Consider the following 22,523-nt stretch of genomic DNA (forward strand, 5'->3'; position numbering starts at 1 on the left):
GGCTCACTGGAACCCCTCTACCCAAATGCGTGCCTGGCCCAGTGACTTGGGGGCTGGCTGGTGGCTCTGGCCTTGGCCACTTTGCATCCATGACGCCCCCAAAATGAGTAGACCCTGGTGCAGCTTGCTCAGGGTAGCTTTGAGCAAAGCTCGTCCAGAAGGGGGAGGAGGTGGGCATCTCCCGTTTTGTCTCCCCTCCCCCCATTCAGTGTCTGCTCTGGGCAGGAGGGAGAACTGGACAGGCAGGAGCCTACATCCCCGGGGCTGAGGCCCCTCCAGATACAGGGAAGAGCAGAGGAGGAGAGCGCAGGTCATACTCAAACGCATCCTGCCGTCATCTGAGCTGGGTGGGCTGTACATGGTCTAGGGGGAGCGGCTGCTGGCCGGAGCCCCACGCACAGCCGCCTGGCGACAGCCTCTCCAGGGAGAAGAGTGGGTGCAGGGAAGCTTGCATATGGTGGGCCCTTCCCCCATCTGCCTTCCCAAAACAGCGATGGCCTCCAGCTGGCCACCACGGGCTGCCTTTTGGGAGACAGCTCCGTCCCAGCGGGGACTTCAGCTCCCAGCTGAGGGCCCCGGGTTGCCAGGGAGTTGGAGAGAAAGGCCATTTCCCTAATTCGATTAGTCAGGCCCTTGTGTGAGAGAGAGAGAGAGAGGATGAGGGAGTGAATGGGCCTTTGATGGGGCTACAGATCCTGCTGCATTTTAATAGGAAGTGGGGGGTGAAGGAGCCAGGCCCTCAAAGGCTATTGTGGGGAGCTTTTGTGTGGCCACTGCCCCTGCTCTCTGAGCCTGTTTTTGGGGGGGTGTTTTTGTTTTTGAGATCTGTGGGACCAGAGCTCCAACACTGCCTTCCCGCTGCAGGGGTGGCCTCACCCCCTGCCTTCCCCGTCCCCCGGAAAGGGCCTCCATGAGATAGGAGCATTGCCCCTATGGGGAGGGAACTGGGAGCCGGGGAGCTGAGCCTTATCTGCTCGACACCCCCCCCCCGCCCCCGTGCAGTCAGGAGTGTAAGGCAGAGGTGAAGGGTGAGGGGCAGAGAGGAGAGAAAGCGCCCAAGGAGAAGGGAGGGGGAGAAGTGGATTCCAGGAGAGGAAGGAGGAAAGGGTCACCCAGGTGCTTTGGCCGCAGAGCAACACCGACTGAGCCGAGGTCTCCCTGGGAATCGGCCAGGAGGGACGGCGGGCCCACCTCACTGGGCCCTGACCCAGTGAGGGTTTTTGTTTTTTAATATTTCATATAATAAGCTTATTTTAATCGTGCAAAAAATAATCTGCTTCCAATCAATAAAGGAAAAACTTCCAAAGAATTTTATAAAAAATAGCCAATACTTTGAACAAATACCAAAGCAAATAAGTAGGTAAATATTACAACTATATGCTCCAAGCCCAAGGGGGCTGGCCTCTGGAACCCCCCTGGCTGGGTCCTCATCCCCTCCCCACCTCCCCAGCAGGGGGCCCTGGGGACTTAACTGAAGTTCCCCAGGCCTCCATCTCCTTGTCTCCTCTTGTGTAAAATGGGGAGAACAGCAGTCGCCTTGAAGGGTTGTTGTTAGGACGAGATGGGTTGGTTGACCCCTGGGAGGCACATAGTAAGGGTCCATTGGTTTACTGCACATTTACTACCTTTCTAGGAGAGTCACAGGGCGACTCCAACCGTGCTCAGCGCACCCTCCCCTCCCCCGCCCCCCATCCCCATCCCCGTTGCGTGAAGAAAGCACACGCGTGCACACGCACATACGGGCCCTTGTCTTCACCGATAGGAAGGTTGAATCCTCACTGAGGGTCTGAAGAGCAGGCCTGGCCTGAGGAGAGGGGGTGAGGGGCGCATCCCTGGTGGAGCCTCTGCCAGCAGCCTCCTGTCCTTCTTTGGATCCCAGACTTGTTGGGGGTGACCCAGACCAAGATGGCGGCCTCGCTCTTCACGTTTCCCAAGGCCTCCCCGTCCCCCTGCTTGGCTCTGGCTCCCCTCTCTCTGCCACTCCTGTAACGGGGGTGAGGGTGCACCCCTGGGCCCGCTGGTGCAGCAGCTCTGATTTATAATAATAAACCAGTCTGATGATGGACCCTAGTGATTTGAGTATAAAACGGTTCTCCCGGGGTCCTGAGGCATGTGGTTGTGTGAGCATGTATATGTGTGCATGTGTGCGTGTACAGATGTGGCTCTGTGGAAGCTCTGTATCTGGAGGGGCATTTTATTCCCCAATGCCACCCAGACACACACTTTCTAGACCATAAGTGCCATAGTACAGCTTACCACTGTGTCTCATGCCTAGGACATCGTGTGGCACCTAGTAGCTACTCAATAAATACTCGTCAATTCGGTGAATGAATGAGTGATGCTCCAGCATTGCCCCTTGAGGCAGCCCTTCCTGAAGGAGGACAGGGCACTGGCAGGAAAGGGCCACGGAGAGGAGTCCCCGGCTTGGAGAGCGTGCACTGGAGCCGGGGTGCCCCTTGGAATGGGCCAGAGGACCAGAGCCTCCCCTGGCTGCTCTGAAAGGTGGAAGTCCCCCTCTAGCCAGTCTCCCACTGCACCCCCCAGGCCAGATCTGGGGACGGCCTGGCTCAGAGGGTGGCATCCTCGCTGCTGCCTCTTCTGGGGCCCAGACGTGCGTCCACTCAGCCCTGTGGGCCCTTGGTGGTCACCCAGCCAGGCTGCGCTGCGGTGTCCCAGTCCCCCAGCGCGGCAGTGGCAGAGCCCGGAACCCGTGTCCTCTCAGCCCGTGCGCTTCCTGGTCCCCCATCTCATCATGACAGGACCTGCACCCAAAAGCTCAAAGATGGATTCAGCACCAATGTCGTTCTTTAGAAAGAGGTTCTGAGGGAGGCTTCATAGATGGACAGCCCCAGAGCGGGGGTGGACTTGGTAACAGCAGGACAAAAAATAAAACATGAGCAAACGAAGTCATGGTGCAAAAAACTCTCCAAAACACGTCCCACAGCTTACCCTTGACCCAGGTCCATCCCGGAAGAGGCATTTGGGAATAAGAGTTAACGGATTGTAGTGCCTGCTGTCGGCCACTTTTCTGAGTACTTTATGTAGATTAATTCATTAGGTGAATAGCATTTTTCTCTCCATGTGACTGAGGAGGCCGCGGAGACACAGGATTTGTCTGTAAAGTTACAGAGCTGGGCGGAGGCGGAGCCAGGATTCGAGCGCAGGGAGGGTGGCTGTTGACTGTTCTTGCCCACCTAGGTCTGAGCCGCGGGGTCCCTGTGCCGGGGGCCAAGGGCACCCGGTTCCTCCCAGGGCCCCGGTGTGTGACTTTCCTCCACCCCTCCCGTCTCTCCCCGGCTCAGGGCACCGGCGACTTCTGCGCGGCTCCCGACGCCTTCATCCTCAACATCACGGAGGGCCAGCTCCGCACAGGTAACAAGCTCTCGGGCCTCTGGGGTCAGAGCCACTCAGGATGCTCAGTGCAGGCTCGTGGTCAGCCAGACTGTGCCTCTACTTACCCCTTTCAGCACTGTAGTCACCCATTGCCTCCCCACCCCTCTACTTCAGGTCCAGCTGGACCACTGGGTCATTTCTTAGAAGCTACCTCCTTTGGGAGCTCGGGTACCAGCTTGGCTGCTGAGGGTGGATGAGCAGCTGGTCACATGTGAGCTCCTGCCTGACCCAGTGTCTTTGCCTTGCAGAGGTGACCCGTTACTACCTGTATTGCAGTCAGAGTGCAAGCAGCCCCTTCCAGCAGGTACGGCCCGCCCAGCCCAGCCCTCACCCCGCCCCCAGCCCCCTTGGTGGTCAGCTCGCTCCCTCTTGAGCCCAAGCCCCAGCACTGACCAATAAGGTGGCAGTGGCTGGGTGTTCTTTGCTTCTTTGGGGTCCTCTGCAGGGGACAGTGCTCTTGGTCAGCGTGCATGCCCATCCGTCACCCTGGGTGCTGGTTACCATGCAGAGGCTGTGCAGTAGATCGGGGTTGGGGCCCAAGATTCTGCGTTTCTCACAAGCCGCCCCCGCTCCCCGCCCCGGGCAAGGCTGTCCCAGCAGGACATTTAGAGTAGCAGGAAGCAAGAGAATGGTGCTGCTCTGAAGAAGCCCGAGGGCTGAGGGGAAGACCTCCTGTAAGCAGGAAGGGCCATGATGGGGAAGCGACTGCAGCTGCAGACCGGGAGGGGCTGCAGGGGAATCTGGCAGCTGCGGGGGGGCTCCTGGGAATCGAAGCTCATGCGGGACCTTGGTCTCTCCTGGCCCAGGCACTGACCGTCTTCCAGCGCTCGCTGACCACCATGCAGATCCAGGTGACGGGACTGCTGCAGTTTGCTGTCCCGCATTTCCCCACAGCAGAGGTAAGGTGGCCGGCCACCTCCCACAGGGTCGGGCTTCAGAGACCAGGCTATGGAAAGAAATTGTTCCCTCCCGGCAGTCTAGCCGCTTCCTTTGGCTTTAAAGGCCTCTCTGCACAAGCTGCGGTTTGCGGTTTTATCCACAAGCCCTCCCCCCAGCGCTCATTCTCTGCCTCTCTGTCTGTCTGCATGTTTGCCTCTTTCTTTCTTCCTGCTTCAGAAAGATCTGCTCAGAATCCAGCTCCTGTTGAATTCATCCGAGTCCAGCCTCCACCAGCTGATGGCCATGTTGGATTGCCGGGGGCTGCACAAGGTGCCGGGGTGGCCCTGGGGGCGCGGGTGGAAGGCGGGGGGCACCCCAGCAGGCCACATCTTCCCAGAGAGAAGGCTGCAGAGGCTGGGAGAGTGATTGCCTGGGCTCCCTTCAGGCCAGGGAATGGGGTAGAAGAGGTGCCTGGCTTCTGGATTCTCTCCAGTAGCTGAGCCGGGGAGCCTCAGTGAAAGGTACCGGGGGTGCGGGTAGGAGAGTTGGATCCGTTTACCTCTAGAATGCTGGGGGGCCCTGAGCTATATGAGGGTGGCTGTTCCCCATTGCCCAGACTCCCAGCCATCTGGTCCACCTGACCAATTCCTGAATTGCAAGTGGACATCCCATTCTCATTGCCAGGGTCATCTCTAGGAGTCTGGAATATCGGACAATCGTGCAGGGCACACACTGGGAGTATGTGAGGCCCTCTCTCCCCCAAAGCAGAAAGCCAGTGCATGTCGATGTTTCGCATCCCATGTGGAATTCGAGCAAATATTCGTAATAATGTTCACAGCTGCGATTTACTGAGTCCTTGGTTCTGTGTTCAGCCTTGTTCTGTGCAGTTTATATCCAACATGTCATTGAGTCCTCACAGTTTTACTGTGAGATACATGTTATTTTATGGGAAATTTTATAGATAAGCAACGTGCGTGTGTGTGTCTATGTATGTGGATGGATAGATGGATAGATAGATAGGTAGATAGACAGATGCATCTATCTACCTACCTATCTATCTATATGTATATCTAAAAAGTAGCTTTACTGAACATCCCAGAGCTATCAGTTCAAGGGCTTGGGTTTCTGGCCCCAGCAGTCTGACTTCAGAGCTGAGAACATGGGAGTCGCCCCAGTACCCTCCCTCCCCTTCCACATCCAACCCCTCAGCAAGGCCTCACAACTGTACTCTCAAATATATCCTGCTCCGTCCACTTCTCTCTCCCTCCACCGCTCCCGCCTAGGTCCGAGCACCATCCCGCTCCCCTGGGTGACAACCATGACCTCCTAACCAGTCCCCACTTTTCTCCTGCCCCCTTACCTTTCATATATGGCAGCCAGGCAGCCAGAGCGGTCTTTTAAAAATGAATAGGATTGGGCTTCCCTGGTGGCGCAGTGGTTGAGAGTCCGCCTGCCGATGCAGGGGACACGGGTTCGTGCCCCGGTCCGGGAAGATCCCACATGCCGCGGAGAGGCTGGGCCCGTGAGCCACGGCCGCTGAGCCTGCGCGTCCGGAGCCTGTGCTCCGCAACGGGAGAGGCCACAACAGTGAGAGGCCCGCGTATCGCGAGAAAAAAAAAAAAAGAATAGGATCACATCCCTTCCATCCCCAAACCTGCCCATGTCTTCCCATCGCCTTGTGTAAAAATCAAACTCCTCGCCTGTCCTGCGAGGCCCAGCATGACCTGGTGCCATCTCACCTGGCCTTTTTCCTTTTTCCTGAACACACCAAGCTTGTCTGCTTTGCCTCAGCTGCTCAAGGCACACTCCACTCCTTGCCATCCTGGCCTCAGATTAAATGCCCCCTGTCCCCCGGCTCCCCTACCCTGCAAGCTCATCTGTCCTGTTCAGAGCCCAGCACACAGTAGGTATTCAGCAAAGGCTTGTAGAGAGAACCCGAGAAGCCCCATTGTGTCCGGGTCCCGAGCGTGGACCCTGAGTGGCTGTTCAAGGTGCTTGGGATGGGAGAGGGGCAGAGATCCCGAGTCCAGGCTGGGGGAGAGGGGCTTTCAGAGACCAGCTCAGACCCCAGGCTGTGTCCCACTCCCCCTCCAGCTGTGTGTTCCTCTTCCTCCGCCAGGACTACCTGGACGCCCTCACTGGCATCTGCTACGACGGCCTCGAGGGCCTGCTGTACCTCGGCCTCTTCTCCCTCCTGGCTGCCCTCGCCTTCTCCACCATGATCTGCATGGGGCCAGGGGCCTGGAAGCACTTTGCCACCAGGTGGGCTGCCTGGGCGGCTTCCTGGGGGAGGAGGCAGGAGGCTCAGCTCTGTGACTGAACCGGGAGCTGATAACCTGGGATGGAGAAGGGCAACAGGGGGACCAGGCATTCAGCCCCAACAGGCTGGCTGGATTTCTGCCCAAGCGTCCCTGAAAGTCCAGACAGAACCCCAAAAGGAGGTTGGAGGGGGCCAGGGCAGGAGCAGGGCCAAGGCTGGTGACAGCACCATGCCACAGCCTGGCACCCTTTGCTTTACCCCCTCTTGCTCTGCCGGACTTTGTGGTGGGATGCTGCTGCTGGGAGGGGTGCCTCAGAATACCAGAAGGACATACTGTAGCGCCAGGGCACCTGTAGTCTCATTGAGGAGATAGGCAGAGACAAGATGGTATTTCAGTGTCTTCAGAGTAGATCAGAAAAGGAAGCAGGGTAGGGAGGGTCTGTGTGCCTGTGGTCAGCATGGGGGACTGCCTGGAGGAGGAGGATGTGCAGTTGGGAGTGGAGCAGAGTCCTATCAAAGAACCTCAAGGAGACACCTGTGGCCAGAGGGAAAGTCCTGGGAGGGAAGATAGGGAAGCGGGCCGGGGCCCCTCACAGCTGGCCATATCCTATGTGTCATTCTAGGGACAGAGATTACGACGACATCGACGATGACCCCTTCAACCCCCAGGCCCGGCGCATCGCCGCCCACAACCCCCCTCGCGGGCAGCTTCGCAGCTTCTGCAGCTACAGCAGCGGCCTGGGCAGCCAGACCAGCCTGCAGCCCCCGGCCCAGACTATCTCCAATGCCCCCGTCTCGGAGTACATGTACGGCAGGGCTCCCAGGGCCTCCCCGGTACCTCCCCCGACCCATCGGGCTGGATCTGCGGGCAGCACGTTTGGGTCCAGAGAGCCGGGTGGGGAGGAGGCATCCGAGGCCAGCGTGGTCCCCTCGCTGCAGCCAGGATGCCAGGTGGGAAGGCCCCCGGGGAGCATCTAGTGCTGGAGGAAGAGCCCCTGCAGGTGTCAGGTCTTTTGCCTCAAGCTTGCAGGGCAGGTTGAAGGCCCGAGAAGCTGCATTTCTCCAGGCCACACTGCTCCTGGCGCCATCACCCCACCTGCTCCTTCTCCCCAGGCCTCCCTATCTTCCTGCCCTCACTCCCTCCCGTCTATCCGTGGTCCTTTTCCATCTCCCATCTGCACACCCCCGGGACCCTCCTGTAGGAATCTGAGCAGACACCCCCCCACCCGGCCTCCCCAGCCTGAGCTCTCCCCGCTCCTTTCCGCCTGCAGGAACCAAGCTGTCCTCTTCGGTGGGAACCCGCGCTACGAGAATGTGCCGCTCATTGGAAGAGGCTCCCCTCCGCCCACGGTAACCTGGGCTCCCTGGGCAAAGGCACTGCCCCTGTGGGGAGGGGGGAATAATTGAAGAAAAAACCTCCTGCGGACCCAGTGACTCCCCGCCACAGAGGTAGAAAAGAATGAAACCGTTCTGTTGCCAGATAAGCATTAAACCAGACTGCCATGCACATCGCAGGCTGTCTGCTAAGGGGATTGTAAAGACAGAGCTCATACTACATAGCCAGGCAGATAGATGCACCGCATTCCACACCTGTCCTCAAGATAAACAGTTCCTGTCCGCCAGCAAGAGGACTCAGCAGCACCATTTGTCACACTGGTTCATCCTAAATCCACCTGGTAATTGTGTGGCCATCAGGGCTCACTAACTGCCGGGGAGATGGGGGCAGTCTTCCTGATGCTACCGTTTCAGAGATGGCTCCCAGCCCCGGAAGAAAACGTTCCTGGATTGTAAAACTGCTGAGAGCCTTCGTTGGCCTTTAAAAAGGTTTAAACACCTCTCAGAGGGATAGAGGAGTAATTTATGAGGATCAGCTTTCTAAAGGAAATGCTGCTCAAAGAAGCATTTCTTTCCCTTTTTGCACCGGGGAAATTTTTTCTTTTTAGATTTACGTTTACCTTGACACCCTGAGCTAGAGGGTCAGGGGCCCCTGTGGTGGCAGGTCTGGGAGGGCTAATACCAGACCTGCCTGCCCCAAACCTCCCCCCGCCCCGCAGCTCTTGACGTCCCCAGGCTGTGCCCAAGTGGGGTCCGCACTTCCCACCCACCCTCCACCCCAGCCAGGGGACCTAGACGCGACATCAGGGTGTGAGGAGTGTGCCGGCTGTCTGCCCCTGGAGAAGTATGAGGGTGGCCTCATACTGCTGGCTGAGATAGAGCTGCAAATAGAGACAGCTGAGGTTCAGAAACACAGACTCCACTCTTTCACTGCCGCGGCCCAGGTTGCATCCCTGGTCGGGGAACTAAGATCCTGCAAGCATCGTGGCACGGCCAAAAGAGAAAAAAAAAAAACAGACTCCAGTACCAAATGCCTGGGTTCCAATGCCAGCTCATTGCTTATGACCTCTGTGGCCTTGGGCGAGTACTTTACCTTTCTGTGCCTCAGTTTCCCCATCTGTAGAATGGGGATATAATAGCACGTTGGAGCATTGGAGAAATTGATCCTTACGAAAGCATGTTTGTGTGACGCAGTAAGTGATGTAAGACTGGGCCGCCTGTTTATTTTACCCCCTCCTTCTGCTGTCACTCAAGCTTCCTCCCACCCCACCTCCTCCACGGAGGCGTGGCCTTTGTAAGAAAGAGGGGGCTCTAAGTCCAGGTTGAAGTCTGCATTCTTGAGCCAGGGGTCTGTCGGGGAAGGAGCCCCTGCCTTCACTGGGCTGGGCGAGGTGTTTCACCTGCCCCATCCAGGTAGTTTAGAAGGAGCCGTCCAGTTGGTGAAATAGGAGCCCTGGAGCCCCAAGGACGGGGCACTAACGAAATAGACCTTGGCCCTGAGAACCGCAATGTTCACGTGCACTCGGGGAATCCAGCGAGTGCGCCTGGGGAAAACCACAGTGCCGGACCCCGGAAAGAGAGATGGGCACCCAGCCCCCATCTTCAGGACATGGAAAGAAAGCTGTTGTAATAAGTGCCATACGGTGCTTTAGGACCTAGAGGGAGGAACTGTTCCTTCGGGGTCTAAGGAGGTGACATTTGAGCCTTACCTTGGAGCACTGGGTCTCACCCAGGAGGGAGTTTGCTCCCCCGGGGGACATTTGGCCATGTCTTGAGGCATCTTTGGTTGTCACACCTTGGGGGGGGGTCGCTGGTACTGGCATCTAGTGGGTGGAGGCCAGGGGTGCTGCTGAGCACAGGGCACTGCCCACCACGCAGGATGATCGGCCCCAAATGTGTGCAGTGTCGTGCCCAGACCCACCCTCTGGCTCTCCCCACCTTGCTGCTTTTTGGCCAGAGCGCCTCCCTGCTGTCCTTTTACAAACAGCACTAGACCCAGGCCTTACTCTTGCTCCCTGGGGGCCTGAGGCAGGGAGAGCGGCTGGTCCAAGCCTGCTTCCAGAGTTGGCACCTTTGAAATCCCAAGCTGGCTTCTCTCTAAACCAGAAGCCTCTTGGGTTCCTTTTTTCCTCCCGCCAGCTGCTGTGGCCCCAGGAATGTAGATTGATTTTAATATTAATCTCAGTACAACATAATTAGGGGAGATCCGCTGCTGTGAAAAATAAATTACTCAAGGCACGGGGATGCCAAATAAAAATGAATTTCGGATTACCTTCTGTTCTGAAAGATCCAGGCCACTCTTCCTGACATTAGCAGAGATAATCAAGAACTGACCTTATTTGCAAGGACAAGGACGGACAGACTAAACCTTCCCCCGCTATAACTGAGACCAGCCCAGAAACTCCAGTTGCTTTGGCAGAGCTGACTGCCCTGCCCTGCCCTGCCCAGCTCAACCTGCCCCAGAGATGACCCCCCTCCCCTCCTAACAAGCAAGAGGCATGAAGAGACGGCTGAGCCTGCTGACCAAGGAAGCCACAGCGTGGAGGATACGGACGTGAGCCCCAGTAAAGAGGACACAGCTGACCGCTGCCCACTCTCCCCCTGCACCTGCTCTAAATATTATCCATCAGTACCCAGTGCATTTGGTGTACGGAAAATCCCTCCCCCTGCCAGCTCCATCTCTGGGACACTGGGGATTTCACTAAGGTGGGTGATATCAAGCCAGGCCATCGGAACCTACAGCCTCTTCCCTCGGCTAGAAACGTGTTTTCCCTTAGCTCTGCTTTCTAGGAATCACCTCCTGTCTTTCCAGGCACCGTATCCTGGGCCCGATGGACAAAAATGACCCAGGCACTTGTTTAAAAATACCAGTCCAGGGACTTCACTGAAGACGTAGCCCGGGTGAACCTTGCCATCAAGCAAGTTTGGAAAATACTGCTTCAAGGAGGAGGGTCTCACTCTTGAACATCCATCGCCTGGAGGACTCATTACAACTCAGGCCACTGGGCCCACCCTGCTTCTGATTCAGAATATCTGGGGTGGGGCTCGGGGCTTTGCATTTCTAACCTGTTCCCAGGTAAAGCCTGAAGCCTGCTCAGGCGTACCAACACTTTGAGCCAGAGCACTGCGTGTCACAGGAGCCGTCCTGTGCACTGTCGGAGGTTTAGCTGCATACCTGGCCTCCACCCACGCGATAGCAGTAGCATCCCCACTCCATAGCCCCCAGCCGTGACAACTGAAAATGCCTTCAGGCATTACCAGGTGTCCCTGGGCAGGGGCAAAATTGCCCCTGGTTCAGACCCACTGGGTTAAGGGGTCTCAGGCCCCTACTCCCTGCCCCCCAGCAGGAAGCCTTCGTCCATCTCTGGTGTGAACGGCCTCGACCTGGACCCCAGAAACATCCCTGGCACTAGGAGACAGTCAGGATCCTGTGGACCATCGCTACTTGGAGTTAGCTGCCCAGCAGCACCTGGAGCTTGTTAGAAATGCAGAATCTCAGGTCCTACGTGTAATGTGAGATGTGCTAACCTAAGAAGCCGCATCTCTACTTCCGAGCAGAGGCCCGCTAACGTCTTCTGTGAATGAACACTTAAACTTTGTGTTTCTCCGACTTGGCTGCACTTGGAAGAACCTACAAAAAAATATTGGTGGCACTGTATTTTTTTTTTTCTGTAAGATAATTATAGCCTCATTTTTCTCACATCAAAAGGAGAAAACAACTTATCTCTCCTGTCCTAACACTTAATGAGCAATTGCCAGCGAGTTTCAATGAACTTATCTTGTAATATAACCACCATGACGATCTTAGATCATTCCAGTAGTGTCAAGCTTGTTTTACGAACTAGGACACTGAGTCTAAGAGGATTAATGTGAATTGCCAAGAGCTACGCAGCTAGTAATAGTGATGATAATAAGCAATCATAGTGATAACATTTATTGAGCACCTGCTATTAAGCTGACTCATAGTCACTTTTATCTAGTAGTAGCAGATACTGAGCTGCTTGATTTGCTCTCCGCCTCCTCACTTTCCTTAGGCAGGGTCCCAGGACCCAGGAGATATGTACCCACCTGCGTGCAGGTGTAGCCCACAGCGTGACTCTCCCAGCTTTAGGGAGGGATTTGCTTTTGCACTGCTCGATGCCAGCTGGTCAAGGAGGAGCCTCGTGGGTCACTGGCCGGTGCTGGTGGTGGCACTTTAAAAGGCTTAATTTTATGTTATGTTATCACATAAAAAAAAAATACTGGTGGGGCTTCCCTGGTGGCGCAGTGGTTGAGAGTCCGCCTGCCGATGCAGGGGACACGGGTTCATGCCCCGGTCCGGGAAGATCCCACATGCCGTGGAGCGGCTGGGCCCATGAGCCATGGCCACTGAGCCTGCGTGTCCGGAGCCTGTGCTCTGCAACGGGAGAGGCCACAACAGTGAGAGGCCCGCGGACCGCAAAAAAAAAAAAAAAAAATACTGGTGGGTGTGGCCTGGGTTTCAGGATGCTTTTAGACCCCCCCCCCGCCCCCGCAGTGTCTCTGATGCACAGCCAAGTTTGAGAACCCCCGTGTTAGGGGTCTTGCCTGCTTTATATCACTCTATCCTTTCAGTGGAAGAGCTGAGTACTCTTCGGTCCATCGTGCAGGTGGGGAAACGGAGGCTTGGAGTGACTGGAGAACCTCCGCCGAGGTCGTGGGATGAGTAAGGTGCACAGCTGGGATTTGAACCTGGCTCTCTGAGTCAGTGGGCCTGTGCCCTCAGCCTGCTCACTAGGCGGGCTCCTAAGCACACTGGTGCATCAGGGTGGCTGGTCGATGTGTGCATCTTGAGTTTGAGGCTGGGACCCAGACGTCCTGATGGCCCCAGGGTTGGAAGCATCAGCAAACACGAAGCCTGCCCAGGCCACTCGACAATCCTCTGCTAATCCCCATGAGGCCTTGACATTGAAACTTGGTGCCCGGCCACTGTGGCTGGCCCAGCTCACACTTCCTCAGAAGTTCCAGCATTTTTGCTAGTACGGTGTCTGGTTTAACGGGTGATGTGTGACCCTGTTCTGACTGTCCCCCCCACCTCTCTCCCACAGTACTCTCCCAGCATGAGGGCCACCTACCTGTCCGTGGCAGATGAACACCTGAGGCACTATGGGAATGAGTTTCCAGCCTAACACACTTTCGGGAGTTCCTGCCTCCTTGATCCATTTTGGTTTTTAACTAAGGCAAATGCAAGCGTGTTTCTTTCATAGAAACCAAAGGCATCTAGAGACTGTGCGTGGACCTGCAGGATTGGAAGGCCCCTGCTGGCGCAAGGGAGTGGCTGAGATTCAGGGAGAATCGGCCTGGGGTTGGCTGAGATTCCCAGGCAGACAGAAGACCCATGACTTGGACCAGCCTCTCCCTCCTTTGACCTTCTCTCCACACCGGAAATGCCCTCCAGGTGCTTGGCCGTCCCTAAGCTGAGAGCCTGGTTCAGTTTGCCCCTGCGTCCCACCTTCCCCACGTGGTGAATGACGGTGGGGAGGAGTCAGGCTTGACTTGAGGGTCCCCTTGCCTGGACTGTGCCTCCTCCTGGCTGCTCGGATGGGTGCCATCTCCCCACAGGTAAAGGTGGGAGGGCTGATCAGGAGATGACATCCCTGATGAGACCAGACACTGTCCAAATCCGTCTCCCGGGGCCAGGTGGACTCTTCCTGTGCCACCAGGGGAAGGCACTGGCAGGCCCTGCATAGGAGGCTGGGGGACCAGAGCCTCGTGCCTGGTGGGCTTCCAGGTGGCAGGGGTGGGCCAGCCTTTCTGCAGCCCTCTGTCGCCGCACCTCCATTCCAGAATCGCTGCTGTGAGTTTGCTCACTGCGGATACGGACAGTCTCAGGTATTCACAGACACTTTGAAAGCAATTCCAACTCTTTTTTGCCAGTGTTTTAAAGATTTCTGATTAGCCAAAGAATTGAAACTCACAGCACAGCCGGTTTTTACTATAGATGTGGGGTTCATCCCTCCCACCTGATTTGTCTACCAAAATAAAGATCAGTGAGACATCCTATCCCAAGATGCTGATTGATGGGGTTGTGGGTTCATCCCACCCCGAGGGAGGCGTTTTGAGAGAACAAAGTCTCTAAGAGGCAAGTTTGAACATGAACAGAGTCTGGTCCAGGAGACTGGCTGAATGCCCAGGTCAACTCTCCCCAGCCCCCCACCCCCCGCTTTTGTCTTCAGGAAAGTTTGTCATAAAAGGTTTTAGCAGAATGGGCTGACTGTGTCTTGATGTGAAGACAGGTGTCTTCCCTACCTCTCCCACCATCCCGTCCCCACCCCATTGTTCCCCAGCCCCTGACCTACACCTGCTGGGTGAGAAAGAGCTCGTGGACAAGGAGAAAATAATGACCCACCATCCTTCCCGCCGAGGATCCAGGGTTAGGGTCTTTGGTGCTTCCAACCTCCTGCCGACGAAGAGTGCGTGACCCGGGAGCCTCCGCAGCCCTGCACACCGAAGCAGGGGCACAGGGTAGTGTGGCTGTGGACAGGGGCTCCATTTCCATTTTGGAAGCACCGCCTTCTGGTCAGAACACTGACAGCAGAGTGGTTGTCAACCCCCAGCCAAGCCTCCACGCCAGCGGGGCCACGGGGCCTCCGGGACTCTGTCTCCCCCATTCACCTGTACATACGTGCACCGTGAAGCCACCTTCGTGAGGCCCTGTCACGTGCAGACAGGACTTGGCGACACCAAGGTGGTGTTTCTTAACGCTCGGCCACTAGAGTTGTTTTTAATGCATGTAAACTAAACTAGAATCCCTTGGGTGGTTCCTGAAGGGGCCATGCGGGCACACCTCTGCTTGATGCACGTGTGCCCTCACCTGGGGGAGAAATAAACCACTGGTACTAAAATGCACACCGTCTCCAACTTCCTCAGCTTTGGGAATGACAAGGGTCCCTAACAGCACCTTCTGGCTGGGTTACGTGCAGGGAGCACTCCAGAGCAGGTTTCAGTATCAAGGATTGAAAGACAGGGCTGTTGAATGAATGTCCCAGGGCCTCTCTGGTGGCGGGTGACCTTGCTGATCTTCAGGACCAAGGACAGACAGGCCTTTCTGCTCGAGTCTCCAAAGTTCCCTTTAAAGGTCATTGCTTCTAAGGTTGCTGATAATGAGTGGCATTTATTATCTCCAGTGTGTGTACCAAAGACTGTCCCAAGAATTCACATTAATTGTTAAACCTCATAATAACCTTATGAGGTCATTTTCTAAATAAAAGAACAGAGGTGCAGAGAGAGAGTAAGGACTTAGTTGGAGCTGAGACAGGCTGGGACCTGGGGCCCTTTGCTGCAGTGCTTACACCTGGACACACGTCTCCTCAAGCAACAAAATACAAAGAGACTATAAGGGACTAAAAATAACTGCGTGCATGTGCAGTTGGGGCAAACTCTGGACAAATAGACCTCCAAAAACCCAACCGCCACTTCTGAAGAGCTGGGAGCAAAAACGGTGTCAGGAGCAAAAGCAGGGCACTGCACACAGCGCCACCAGTGGGGTGGGCAGACCACTAAGCCACCCTTCCAGCTGCACCCCCGGACACACCCCCACCCTCACCGCATATAAGGAACCAGCTCGGCTCCCCCCTTTTCGGGGAGCGAGCAAGGGAACCTATTACTTGTTTTCGCTCTCTCCTGCTGCAGCAGGGGCCCCAATAAAGCCTGGCCTGAATTTCTTGTGTGACCTCTAATCAATTTCTATTGGTTGGGTAAGGCCAAGAACCCTGGTCAAGAACAGAGTGTCAGAGCCAGGAGTGTGCAACCCAGAGCCCCGCTGGGCACCTCTGTGCCATTACATGGGCTTGGGGCGGGTGTCGTGTGGCGGGCCACCTCTCCCAGCTTTGCAGCAGGTCCTTGCTGCATTCTCTTCCTAAACTCTTCACCTCCACGGGGTGCTTCTCTGGGCCTGGGCGCCTGGGATGCACGGAGCCTTTCCAGCTTTCTTTGCAGCATCTCATTTGTCCGCTGAACACCCGGGCCAGCCTGAGAGGGCTGGGCAGGCCGACCCCAGCTCCCCGCCCATGGTCCTCAGCTACTGTTGACTTCCATGCGGCAGCTGTGCTCCCAGAATCGACCGCGTTTCAAGCCTTTGCCAGGAACAGGCGTGTGTTTGAGGCTGTCATTCACACTTACCCTATGGAGCGGCAGACGGAGTGGTCCCTTATGCACTGTTGGCAGGAATGTGGAATGGTACAGCTGCTGTGGATAACAGTATGGCGGTTCCTCAAAAAAATTAAAACTTGGGACTTCCCTGGTGGCGCAGTTGTTAAGAATCCTCCTGCCAAGGAGGGGACACGGGTTCGAGCCCTGGACCGGGAAGATGCCACATGCGGCAGAGCAGCAGCTAAGCCTGTGCGCCACAACTACTGAGCCTGCTCTCTAGAGCCCACGAGCCACAACCATTGAGCCCACGTGCCACAACTACTGAAGCCTGCGTGCCTAGAGCCCGTGCTCCATAACAAGAGAAGCCACCGCAGTGAGAAGCCCGCGCACCAGAACAAAGAGTAGCCCCCGCTCGCCTGCAACTAGAGAAAGCCCGCGGGCAGCAACGAAGACCCAACGCAGCCAAGAATAAAAATAAATAAATAAATAAATAATTTTTAAAAAAACTAAAAATGGATAAATTCTATTAAGTAAATAGAATTACCATATGATCCAGCAATTCCATTTTCCAAAAGAAAGCATGGTCTCAATATTTGTACCTCCATGCTCATAGCACCATTAGTCACAATAGTAAAATGTGGAAGCAACCCTAGGGTCCATCTATAGATGAATGGGTAAACAAAATGTGCTCTATCCATACAACGGAATATCACTCAGTCTCAAAAAGGAAGGAAATCCTGACACTTGCTACAACATGAATGAACCTTGAAGACATTACGCCCAAGTGAAATAAGCCAATTACAAAAAAGAAACAAATACTGTGTGATTCCACTTCTAGGACGTACTTAGACCAGTCGAAATCATAGAGACAGAAAGTAGGATTGTGCTTGCCAGGAGCTGGAGGGGGGCCGTGGGGTCTTATTGTTTAAGGGAAGTAGAGTCTCAGATTTGCGTGATGAAAACAGCTCTGGAGATGGATGGTGCTGACAGTTGCATAACAATATGAATGTACTTTAACACCACTGAACTGTGCACTTAAAAATGGTTACGGTGGTAGATTTTATGTGTACTTGACCACAATAAAAAATTGGAAAAAGAGGTTGGGGGGACAGCAGTGCAGTGGATTGCGGACTGGCCTTGGGGATGTCCAGGGCCAGGGGCCGCTCTCAGCAAAGAATTTCAGTTGGCAGTTCTGCTGTGATTGAGCAGAGATCTGAGAGACCCTGCATTTTTTAAACTGGACCCTTGTGCCTACTTCTAATTATATGCTCTATTGCTGGCTTCCCAGGGTGGCTGAGACGGGCTTGCACATGGGAGCCACCTGTCTTCCCAGTGAACACAGCCGCATGTTGGTGGTTGGCAGCATGCAGGCTTTCTGCGTGGGGGCAGAGGAGGGGGGATGGGGAGCCTGTAATAAATCATTGCAATAATAGGAGAAAGGAGGCGGCAGTTTTCCTTTCAACTTTTCCCATTTCCCCCTTTTCCACCTCTGCCTCACTTCCCTTCCCCGGGGCATAACGTGTGTGTTGGGAGCCTCAGCTTCCCAAAGCTGGGGGTGGGGTGAGGAGGGCACCTGCGATCGCAGTCCCAACCAGCCAAGGGCTCCAGGGTGGAGCCGATCTTCTTGACGTTTTGTCCGGGTCTGATTCACATCTGACCACACAAAGGCGGTTCCGTGGGGCTTTCAGACGCTCCTGCACCCAGCCCATCAGCCCCCTCGGCATCCACCCTGAGGGACTCCTTGACTCAGAGAAACTGGTGGCTGGAGTCGACGGCGGGTGGGGGGGGGGGCGGCGGTTGATGTCAGCAGTCACTTATGGGCTCGCCTTTGGTTAGTGCGGTTGGGCAAAGTGCCATCTCAATGGCAATTTTGTTGCACCTGCCGGGTAGTGGTGAAAGCACATTTATGCAAGAGCTGGGGAGCCTGAGGGAGGGAATGTTTGCTTTCTTCCTGTACTTTCACAAAACCCCCGGGAAGCTGGCCAGGCGCCTTAGACTGCCTCTCGGATCTCCCACAAACTGGCCCCAGCTGACCTTTGCAAATTCATCTCTCATTGTCCCCCCGCAGGGACTCCAGCCCCCCAAATGCCTTTCCTCCATGACAACAGCCCCTCCTTTGCTCACACTAGCCCCGCCCTCCCCCCAATCTGGAATCCTCTCCCCACTCCTTCCCCGCTGCAGCTCATAACCGTTCTTCAAGGCTTGGTTCCAACCTCAAATGCCACTTCTTGGATGACACATGGTCCGCCCCACTCCAAATCTCCAGCGCCCATCCCTGAACTCCAATTAGATTCCCTGTCGTCGGAGGTACAGAGCTGGCCTCCCTTCAGATGCCGGCTCTGCAGTTAGCTCCAGCCTGGGCACCCTGCCGCGTCAGCTCAGCTGGCCCTCCCAATTATCCTAAGTACTGCCACTGTCCCCTCCCTTTGCCAACGAGGATGGCTGAGTCAGAAAATGAAAGCAACTAGCCCAAGGTCATGCGATTAGTAAATGGCCAAACTGGGATTCAAAGCCATGTTTTCTAGCCCCAAATCCCCTTCTTTTAGTTTACATTATTTCCCCTCATTGCCTTAACCCATGATAAATTCATTTTATTCATTCATTCATCCATTCAATAAACAGTACATGTTTACAACGTGGCAACCAAGAGCTAAGCTGTGGAAACACCCAGTCCCTACTTTCCAGGAGTTTCCATTCTGGTGCTGTAATCAGACTTAAGCTTATTATACAATGTGCAGGGAATATGGTAGCAGAAAGGAGGCTGGGGGTTATAATTCCCATTTAGCAGACGAGGAAGCTGAAGGAAGGGGTGGTAAAACGACCCGCCGGATCACGAGCAAATAAATAGCAGAGCCCCAACCAGGCCGCAGGACCCGGAGGCGCGCTGAGAACAATTTGCATTTTCTCAGGATCTTGCCAAATGCATATTTGTAGACTCGGATAAGCGCCTTGGCAGAGACTCTACAAAAGTTTATCATTACCGGTGCTTGACTAACTTGGGAGGGACCGGAGACGCTTCCAACATAGCGGGATGGGGGGGTCACGTGCCCCGGATCTCCTTCCGCTCAGCGCTGCGCAGCGCCGCCCCGCGTCCGGGGCCAGCCAGGGTTGCTAGGCAACGGGTAAACGCCAAGGCTCCGAGCCGTTTGAGAAGCCGGGAAGCCGGCACCGCCGCTCGGGTGCTTCCCCAGCGGCCCAGAGGCAACAGGAACGGACCGAGGGTAAGGGCGGGTGCGGGGAGGACGTCCGCGGCTGAACAGGAGAGTGGAGAGTGAAGGGGGGGAGCCCCCAAGTGTGAGAACCACCGCTAGTGCAAGAAACTCCTCGTGGGGCGTCCTTGGGGCTAGCTCTGCCGGATGGTGGATTCCTGGACGAGCGCTCCTCGGTCCCCCGCCCCATCAGTCCTCGCTGCCCTCGATGCTTCCCGAGTCACGGGACCCAGCAAGTTCTAAACACCCTGCCTCCTGCACCCCTAGCTGCCAGTCGGGGTCCTGATGTGATCGGTCTCCTGGAGGGGACGGGAGACCTCTGAAGGGTTTACAGCTGAATGGATAGAAAATACAGCCTGGGACTGGGGTGCCGGGAGGCTAAGCCCGTGAAGAGGAGAGCTTTCTGATAAGAACGGAGGGCAGGGAATTATAGTGATTGAGCCCCTACTAGGGGACAGGCCCTCTGCATCAGTTTATTCCTCAACCCGGGAGTGGGCATACTTATGCCCCTTAGGGTATCACGCTCAAGGTCACACCGTTAGTTCCTTCTTCCTGCAACAAGTTCAAACTTTATCATGGTCTCTTGAACCACAGAAGTGCACTCTTCTCCCAGCTTTCAGAACCAGTGCTTTCCTCTCTTAAATTGTTACCTTTGCTGTGCTTTGTTTTTCAAGCCAGAAGAGGAGTGGAGGGAGAAGAGCTTTAGGCGAGAGCCCTGGGGGATTGGGGTCACATCACACATTCAGCATGTGACAAAGGGGGTAGGGAGCCCCTCTCTGAGCCAGGCACTGGGGATAGTGATGAATAAAAGACCTCAGTCTTCATTCAAGGGGCCAACACTGTGGTGGGCAGAGGATGTAGACAGGGTCCCACATCACCCTCCGGTTCTGAGGACCTCCACCCACCTCTGGCTATCCTCATCCTCCACCTCTTTTTTTTTTTTTTTAATAAATGTATTTAATTATTTGTTTGTATTTTTGGCTGTGTTCAGTCTTCGTTGCTGTGCATGGGCTTTCTCTAGTTGCAGCGAGCAGGGGCTACTGTACATTGCGGTGGGCGGGCTTCTCATTGTCGTGGCTTCTCTTGTTGCAGAGCACGGGCTCTAGGCACGTGGGCTTCAGTAGTTGTGGCACGTGGGCTCAGTAGTTGTGGCTCGCAGGCTCTAAAGCGCAGGCTCAGTAGTTGTGGTGCACGGGCTTAGTTGCTCCGCAGCATGTATGTGAGATCTTCCTGGACCAGGGCTCGAACCCGTGTCCCTGCATTGGCAGATGGATTCTTAACCACTGTGCCACCAGGGAAGCCCTATCCTCCACCTCTTGGAGCTCACTGCTGGTCGACCCAGTGTGAAGCAGAGGAAGGGATTCAGGGAGATCAGCCTCTTTTGAAGGCGAGTGGGTCCCTTAGGACCGCAAATTCCAGAAGGTGAACAGACAGAAGAAAGAGGGCAGGAAGCTCCTCCCCCTGCAGTCCTTTGTCCAGCCAGACACAGCACAAAGACTGGGGGCTGCCCCAGGGATGCGAGGAAGAGGAGACCTTGTCTCCTTTGTACCACCAGGGAGTCCCGTGGTGAGGGAAGGTGCCGCCCCCCACCCGCCTGCCTGCGAAAACCCTGCACTGAACTTCTGAGCCACCCTCCACTCCCTCGTCTCCCTGCTGGGGAAACACACTTTCTCTTAAGCCAAAGGAAGTTCTTTTCCAGGAATTACTTTGCTCACTATCACTGCACAAGCCTAGTTTTGTTTTTATGTTTGGTTAAGGTTCTGATCTGACTGCCCCAGGATGCAAGAGGTGGTTGCATATTTGACATTCAGATCAGCGTGTCTCCAATTCTGCGCGTTCTTGTGTTTGAGATGCCTGTGGGCCTGAGGTTCCCACGGGTGGGCGATCTCCTCCCCTGAACTCCCAGAGGGCAGCGATGCTGCTCCTGCCTTCCTTGGAAGCCCCCTCTGCAGACAGCCCGTTCAGGCGCTGCTTGGGGCAGCCCAGCCTATGAGACTTGTCTCACCAGGGCGGGAAGAGACCTCCTGAGACCCCCAACTCTGACCTCACCATTCATGTTCATGCTCCACCAGCTTGCGAGAAAGAGCCCGCTCTGGGTCCTTGAATGAGCTGTCTTCCCATCACCCAGCCAGCCTTTAAATGTCCCCTCTGTCTGCCTCCAGATAGAAAACAATGCCTCTGTTCTCGCTCCTAGCTTGGCCCTAGGAAGCACCAAGAAGGAAAGCAAAGCTGTTAAAGATATGACCTGGGCTAAAGAGGATATTTTTGTCTTCCTGGGGTTTCCTCATGCTCTTAAGACCCGTCGTGTCCCCTAGGAGCTAGCTGTCTCGTAGCAATTATCTTTTAACAGAGGGAGAGACAGGCAGCCTGTAACTGCCCGAGTCTGGCAGTCCTTGGGGGAGGGGTTGGGGGGGAGGGAAGGGGCGCAGGTGCAGCCCTGTTGTACTTCAGCAGTGTGCTGGCGGACAGGAAGAAGCTAATTGGATGTGCGTCCTTTTGCACGAGGCTCTATCTTGTCCATGCCAAACAACCCATGAGGGCAACCTGCTGTAATCTGTGCTTCTGTCCCCACCCTCTGTTCTCCAAGCCATTGCTTTTACCCTTCCTGGGGAGAAGAGTTTCCAAACCACAGGAAAGAGCGGGAAATACTGCTCTCTGTGAGTCTGGTGCAGTTTGAGTTGTTCTGGGGCTCGGGCTGGGTGGTTGGGAGGGTGGTATTGTCTTCAAGGAACAACATAGGTGGATGCAAAGGGACCTAGGAGTTAACCTCGCATCCTCGTCGCCCTGAGCCCTGGTCCCAGCTGCTCCAGGGCCCAAGGACACCCAGGCACGTGCTTCTAGGCTGTCACACAGCTCTTGGCCCTGCATCTCAGGGGGCAGCCGGGACCCACCTCTCTGGTCCTTTGAAGCCCTGGAGGTGGGGTCAGACACATATCTGGTCCTAACAGTCATCTGGGGTGATTGTGTAAAACACACTTTGCTAGGCCTCATCCCACACATGTAAATCAGTGTTTGCAGGAGGGGGCCTGGGAATCTCTATGTTTTGAATGGACGTCCCAGATGCGAGAAACGTTGGTTGAGAGATTAAGAGCCCTCACTTTATTTATTTTTATTTTTAAAATTAATTTATTTGCCCTAGTAGGGGCTCAATCACTATAATTCCCTGCCCTCCATTGCAGTGCGCGGGCTTCTCATTGCGGTGGCTTCTCTTGTTGTGGAGCACGGGCTCTAGGAGTGCGGGCTTCAGTAGTTTTGGCACGCAGGCTCAGTAGTTGCGGCTCACGGGCTCTAGAGCACAGGCTCAGTAGTTGTGGTACATGGGCTTAGCTGCTCCATGG

General features: G+C 55.4%; 1 protein-coding gene across 6 annotated transcripts in view; it reads left to right on the forward strand.

Annotated features, from left to right (window-relative positions):
* The window catches only part of TTYH2 (tweety family member 2), a 40,564-nt gene extending 25,849 nt beyond the window's left edge, over positions 1–14,715 (forward strand). For 3 of the 6 annotated variants that reach the window (XM_081220123.1, XM_081220127.1, XM_081220128.1), the window contains 8 exons: positions 3,303–3,372; positions 3,642–3,697; positions 4,200–4,292; positions 4,510–4,602; positions 6,392–6,534; positions 7,156–7,338; positions 7,804–7,882; positions 12,934–14,715. In XM_081220123.1, coding sequence (XP_081076249.1) covers positions 3,303–3,372; positions 3,642–3,697; positions 4,200–4,292; positions 4,510–4,602; positions 6,392–6,534; positions 7,156–7,338; positions 7,804–7,882; positions 12,934–13,014 — 798 coding nt within the window. In that variant the 3' untranslated portion in view covers positions 13,015–14,715. Of the gene's footprint in view, positions 1–3,302; positions 3,373–3,641; positions 3,698–4,199; positions 4,293–4,509; positions 4,603–6,391; positions 6,535–7,155; positions 7,339–7,803; positions 7,883–10,679; positions 11,763–12,933 lie in introns of those variants that run through there. The other 3 variants (XM_081220125.1, XM_081220124.1, XM_081220126.1) reach the window with 3 other exon arrangements.
* Positions 14,716–22,523: the final 7,808 nt, after the last annotated feature.

The sequence above is a fragment of the Mesoplodon bidens genome, assembly GCF_964165515.1.
Source record: "Mesoplodon bidens genome assembly, chromosome: 19".
Taxonomy (NCBI): Eukaryota; Metazoa; Chordata; class Mammalia; order Artiodactyla; family Ziphiidae; genus Mesoplodon; species Mesoplodon bidens.